Below are 7,158 nucleotides of genomic sequence, written 5' to 3'. Positions count from 1 at the left end.
TTCCAAAAATAATATTCATTCTTTTCTATCCTGTAAGGATTTTTTACAAATTAGGGAAAGAAAAAAAACTATTTACTTAGATCAAATTATTATTTTGTTTACCACAATGAACATTTTTTTCTTATGCTTGTTATGTTTGGGTTCTAGAATGATCAATAAGACTCTCACATCTTGGTCTAGAGAAATCTATAGCCAGTGGTTGTTAACATTTTAAGGATAACAAAATGTGACCCGATTTCAATGAAAATGATTCACTTATGTAAAAGCACATATGACATTTTGTGGAAAATCTGTACATGATGGAGAAAAATGGATATCATTTTTGGATTCAGCGTACAGGAATTACTGCTGATCATGGAAAAATTTCAAGACAATAAAAACATTGCAGGCCCGTGTCATTATTGGTAACAATGTAACCTATTAAATAAACAATAATCTAAAATTAATGATTGTGATGAATATTATTAAACATGTTCTTAATTTGGGGGCATTTTTTTAATTGTCTGGCTTTTGTCACTGTGGGATGCATCATTTTCTGCCATGATATAGTTATGACTATTCTCAATTCTGCTTTGACACACCCACTCATTAGACAATTTCAGGCACTCAGCATATAGTGGCAGAGTGTGCCCATGGTGTCATGCATAATTAATATGAGTGAGAGAAGAAGGAAATTTCCACTGGGAGGGTTTCCTCAGTGTGTAGTTTTATCTCTGCTGCCAGAACATTGTGGTATATTCAGGTGTAATTAATATTTGGTTGAGCTATTGGATGTGTCTGCTAAATAAAAGGAGATTTGCTCATAATACCTATTACCTAAATCTCTTAATAACTGAGTCAAAATGAGCAATTTGTGTATGGTGTATAACAGAGATTGTTCATTTTGTATGTGCATTTGTAGTTTACTTACATTGTACTGTCACTTTCCCTGGATCACTGGACTGACTGCTGATGACTAAGTTCTATAAGACTGTCCCCAGACCAACCTACCAAATCGAAGGTTTCTTATGAGAATTTCGTAGAAACTTATCATTTAATCAGCATGAGATGTGTTATCCACTTGATTAGAATGCATAGGTGGGGGGTGTAACCTCTAGATATCACCTGAACAACTGTTGAAGGACACTGCTGAACATTAAGCATGTTCTTCCTGGGTGGTAACAGATACTGCTTACTTCAAAAACAAACAAAAGGAACTTGAAACAAGACCAACTTAATGGCTTGCACGTATTCTGAACAAATACTATGTAAAGATAGAAACATGGCATATTGATATACCACAAAACGTTTTATTTGAACAGATTATAAATGGTAAGTTTTTTATTTGTTTGTTATAACTTATTAATAATCAATGTTTAAAATATTAACCAAGTACTTACTTGAAGTAAATAAATACCAATTTTCAGTATAATTGACTGTGCACACCACAAATCTGTACTCTTTTCTCATTCCTTTGATGCTGCTGTTTAGACTGACATATTTTAACATTGGTTAACTGATTCTTTGTGTTTTTCAACTCTTTATTAGCACCAATGGTTCCTTGCTTAGATAAAAGGATAATCTTACTTCTCCACAACAACATATTTCTGCCTGAGTTCAGGATTATGAAGCTTCTGCAGGGTTTTCTTTCTCAGTCACTGATTCTCGTGTATGTTAAGCTCTGTTCTCATTCCCTTTATATTTTAGGTTTCCCTCTGCTCAACTTTTGCCAAAAACTTAGTTCAAATAATTTGGTCCCCTTTTTTGCTTTAAATGTACTTTTTCTAGATTTAGAATACCTAAGTTAGTGGAATTCCTTTTATTAAAAGTTTCCATGTCTCATGTGTTTATTTAAAAGAATTTTTGAAGTAAGGTTCCAGAGTTGTCGTTTCCATGAGCCAGTTCTCTTTTTAGCTGATCCAGTGTAGGGTAGAATACATAATTTAATATCTACTTGGATGTTTTGTACATAAACGATTAGATTGTGAAAATCCTAGAAGTGGATCATTGATTTATTTTCCTCAGGCTGTTACTTCCAAAGATTTGTTTTCCTCTTTCAGCTCATTTAAAGGTAAATGTTTTACAGCAATACAATATTTTCCCATCCAAACAACTGTGTAGAGGTTGTTTGTTTTTGTGATCCAAATTTTTATACTTGGTTGTTTGTGGGAATCAGTATTTAGTCCTCAACCTATCCTATCCAAATCACATTTAAAGGCTCCTCATTTTCTAGTATAGCTGGATGACAACGATTGATATTATATACACCTTTCTTCGTGTACTAAATGATAATTTTTCTCATTATTTAGTCACCTTGTTTATTTATACCAGTTCATTCCACTCTCTTTTGGGCTAGCCTCCACACCATATGATTTTATTAAAGACCTTGGCTGCTTTATTTTTTTGCAGGAGACTTGGTCTTCGATTGTTATTTGGATCATTGATTTGCTCTTGCATCCTCTTGACTTCAATCACATTTACACACTCATTTAACTTCTAACTCAAAATTTAGTTAAACAGGTTTAGTGTTTTAATCTGCTTAATGAAAACTAAGACTTTCAGCTCCTGGAGGTTAATTAGTAACTTACAGCATATTGTATTGAGCCTCTTTGAATAATTGAGCTGTTGCCAAACTTTTATTTTTTTGTTTCATGCTTTCTTTTTCTTTGCATGTTAAATTTTGTTTTCTTAGACATTACTTATACTTTATAGTTACTGACTCTAGCCTTTTTTTTTATTTTTGGAGTTGTGGATTCTAGGGAATTTCTTTGAAGACTTCTAGCATCTGTGTATTATCAGGTTTCCATACTTTGAAATCAACCAAATTTTGCTTTCTGGTGACTACTTTTACTAACCTTGTCTTTTTTGAATTTATCAGTCACTTCTGGATCTACTTAGTCCTGTGAAAGCAAAGCATTGCTATTATACGTACACTGAGCTTTTATTATGTGCATTCAAGACATTATCCATATTATGAAATTTTCTTCCATTCATGGGTTGTCTATAACAGTTATGGGGGGGAGGGCCTAAAAAAGTTTAGCATTTTATGCCTACTGTCATTAAAATGGAGACAAAAGTCAAGTTATCCAGATTTCATTCTTCTAGCTTCATCACTTGGCTATATTTATGGTTTTGAAAGTAATTGTATAAGCTGTTAAGTATATATTTATTGAATCTTTTTACTTCTCATTATTGTTATCACAATATATATTCCTTCATTCAACTCTCTTGGAGACAATCTTAGTGAAGTGACTATAACTTGGTATTAATTGTGTTCCTTATGCAGTTATTTAATTTCATGCATCTCCTTTGGGTCTATGTTTGTTGTAGAATAATCCTCCTCAGTATATCTGCTTATATCTAGAAAGTGAATATCTGTTATTTTTCTAGTTTCAAAATTAAAATTTGAATGTAAAGCTCATTGTTTTATGTGTTTTTATATGCCATTATATTACTTTTGTGATTATCTTTGTATTCTAAATATTGGAAATGCTACTGAATGTTTTCTGATTTGGAAAGACTTGATTATTTGTTTCATTGTCTAATTGTGCTTGTTTGAGTAGGTTTTCACGGCATTCTTTCACGTTGATCTTTAGAAATCTTGGTGTGACTGTCCTAGAAACACCAGTTGGTGATATCATCTAGCTATTGGTCTCTGTTGTTATTCACCTAATTGTTAATCAAATTACTTTATTTATTGGTCAAGAAATGCTACTGCTCTTATAAGATATTTTATTCTTGTCATTTCTTTTTGTTAATTTTAAAAGTTTCTACTTTTAAAGTAGTGGAAAGCACATTTCTGCATCTTTCAGTCCATTTCTATGTCAGTGTGAGGCTTCTGGTTGTAATAATTGTATATGTAATTTTATCCTACTTATATTTAACGTTTAAGTTGTAAAATGAAATACAAAGAGATTCTTGCTTCTGTTATTATATTTTGAACCTCTTCTCTACACTAATGTTATTTTAGATTGAATAAATATTTTATTTTTGAGGCTTTTTAAGTTACAAATGTTAAGGTTACCAAAACAAATGAACAGAATATTTTATTTACTTTACTTGTAATGTTGGAAGTACTTTAAGCCTAATCAATATAAAACTTTTTACTATGATTTTTTAAATATTTTTATGGCTAATCTTCCAATTTAGCTAGTTTCAGGCAAGGATTGAATTAGTTACATTTGTGTTTTAGGTAACTGTTTCTTTTATACACGTGGTTATAAAAATTTATCATTGACAAACATTTGATCCATATTGCCTTGTAGTTTAAATAGTTTATTTAATATTAAAACATTAAATTCTCTTTGATTAAGTATCAAAATTAACAGCAATTCCAAGTTCTGCATGTTTAGAAAAAAATTATTTAAGTTAGAATATTTTTGAATTATAATTTCAAATAAACACATCCATTGTAATGTTTGTATTCTCTTATTAAGGTATATGTATATCAGTACCTTGTTTGTTTTTCATGTAAATTAAGACAAGTTGGAAATTTAAAGTCAGTTATCAATTTCACTAACTGGATGAACATATTGAGATGATTTATTTATTTAGTAGTATTAATAATAAACAGCTTTTAATCAGTTAGCATTATTAATTTAAAAATAATTTATGTAGATTAGTGAAGCCTATCTGTAGAGATCACCTGTCACCTGTAGCTATGTTAGTTGATGCATTATATTTATTGTGAAAAATGACCATTTTGATTCTAAAAGTAAATCTAAAAAAACAAAAAGTTCAGGATTTGAAGTCTAGAATAAGTAACACTGACTATTTCATCTTTAACTCGACTGTTTATATTAGAAGCAGTGCATGATTATATACACAGTTTGATGACTTTGTTTTTGATCTGTAATGTTACTTGTTTTGAAGTAAGTTACCATACTTGGTAGTTTGCGTTAGATAGATAATAGAAACTATTTTATGCTGAAATAGGAATGGAGAAATGAATGGGAAACCAATGGTTATGTAGCTAATGCACTTGGAAGGAAAATCATTGGATTTATAGTTCATAAAATTCTGAGAATGGCTGAACCTCCTAAGGTGAATATTGTAATAGTTCAGTGATCTTTTTTTTATTATTTTTGAAACTCTAGTTTATGTTCTTTTGTTTTATTTACTTAAAGTAGACTCAAAAACATTTTTGGAAATTGTATGTTTTTATAAGTTAAATATTTAAAAAAAAAGCTAGATCATTAACCAGTGTTGGAAGACTTTTTGGTTTGGTTAGAATCTAAAGGATTTGCAAACAGTTTCCTTATAAACATGTAAAAAAGTAATTGAAAACTGATTTCTAATTCATACCAAATATAGTCTAAATTGCACTCTTGTGGACACTAGGTAAAAGTAATGTTAGTAATGATTTTTCTTCAAATTTTTTAGATCATGTAATATATTTTCTCTTTATGGTTCAGAACACTGAAACTTTAGAATGTATAGTAAGTATATATTTTTCAACAAAGATGCTTACTGCTTATATATGTGTGAAGTGGAAACTATGAAACGAACTAACAGATCTAAGAACTTAGAACTTAATTGTATTACTTTTTAACAAAAAGTACATTAGTTTCAAATAAAACATTGACACCTGTCATAAAATTTTATGAAAGAACAATTGTAACAAAACATTTAAAAAATCCAACATTTAGTTTTCATACTGTTTTAATTTATTTTTTTTTACTATCCCTTTAGGAACCTCCTCTTCCTCATACTTTTCCCAATTTTGCCTTGCGTGCCTGTCTGATAGGAAAGCCTCTCTCAGGGAAAACTTCCATTCTTCAGAAGTTTGAATTGGGTAAATTCTTAAAAGCTATTTCATAAATATATTGTTTAAAAAATACATTTGACACAAATAGATAAGATATTCTGTTTATCTTTCTTTATGCCTTAGATACAGCTTCTCACTTATGAATGGAAGCACATTATGCTGATATAATTGTAAACTGACAAACAATGATTTATAAGCACAAAGAAAATTGTTTTATGTAGAGAATGTACTACATGTTTTAATAGAATATTGGTCTTTCTTCTTCAGGTAATATATATAGTTAAACATACAAAGTTTATATATAGAAGACACAGGTTTGTGATGTACATGACATCATTGAACATTTGCAACAGTTTATGACTTAAGGAAAAAGTCAGGGCTGGTCAAGTGTGTGATTGAAAGCTAGGTGAATAAACTCAGCCAAGTTTTACGGATGTTACTATCATAGTTTCATGAAATAAATTTGAAGAATTTGTCTTAACATGTTATCTGTTTGAATCAGATCATAAGATACTTTGGGATGAAATCCCCCCCCCCCCCCATACATACATACAAAAAAAACATTGTTTTGAAAAAAAAAATAGAAGCTGGTAAAAATCTCACCAACCCATGGCAGTGTTCCTAGTAACATCAGTAAAATTTGGCCAAGTTTATTTACCTAGCTTTTGTTCACACACATGACAAGCCCAGCATTCAAAATATTGTTTTTTGGTATGTGGAGGCTAATTTGAAATATTTTCTGAAAAAAAAATTAGCTTTCCTAAACTTTTTAATGAGGCTTCATTCTATATTTAACTTTTCATTTATTTTGTATGCACTTAAGCATTTACAATGTTCTTTTACACACTTGTAGTCATGAAATCACATATTAGCAATACTGCATAGCTACAACACAAAAATATATTACAGTCACTCTTGACTTATCATGATCATCAGTTCATCCTCATCTTGAAGTTAGCCCTTGATACTAAAAAAGTGTAATTCAAGAAATGATTTTGAAATCAGCACAGACAGAAATGTTCACACAATGTCATACCTCATTATTTAGTGAAGATGGTCTGACAAACTACCAGTGCATTACAGTGATCATATAACTATCACTTTGGTTTATTTCTCTTCCTTTGTCTCAAAACTTTCAAATATACCTGAGTCACGTTAAGAATGAGACATGTAAATATTGTTATGTATTTGCTTGTTTGTTAATTTCCGGTATAAATTATTTCCGAGGAACTTCAGGGATACAAGTCCTTTCTTAATTAAAACTAGTTTATTCTTTTTTGATACAACTTTGTAATGCACAGAATTTCCACAGTCAAAACGTTTGCAATCTCGATAACAAATCTTGTAAGTAAAGCTGATAGATTTGATTAAAAATGTGTTTTGGGCAATACTTTTGGTATCTAATACAGTTC

General features: G+C 30.2%; 1 protein-coding gene across 1 annotated transcript in view; it reads left to right on the top strand.

Annotated features, from left to right (window-relative positions):
- LOC106470932 (sperm flagellar protein 2-like) overlaps nt 1–7,158 on the top strand; it is an 88,905-nt gene that overhangs the window by 53,758 nt on the left and 27,989 nt on the right. The window contains exons 12-13 of the mRNA XM_022400433.1: nt 4,915–5,022; nt 5,671–5,773. Of these exons, the coding sequence (XP_022256141.1) occupies nt 4,915–5,022; nt 5,671–5,773 (211 nt within the window). The remainder of the gene's footprint in view (nt 1–4,914; nt 5,023–5,670; nt 5,774–7,158) is intronic.

The sequence above is a fragment of the Limulus polyphemus genome, unplaced genomic scaffold (genome assembly GCF_000517525.1).
Source record: "Limulus polyphemus unplaced genomic scaffold, Limulus_polyphemus-2.1.2 Scaffold108, whole genome shotgun sequence".
Lineage (NCBI taxonomy): Eukaryota > Metazoa > Arthropoda > Merostomata > Xiphosura > Limulidae > Limulus > Limulus polyphemus.
This window is presented reverse-complemented; position numbering and strand designations above follow the sequence as displayed.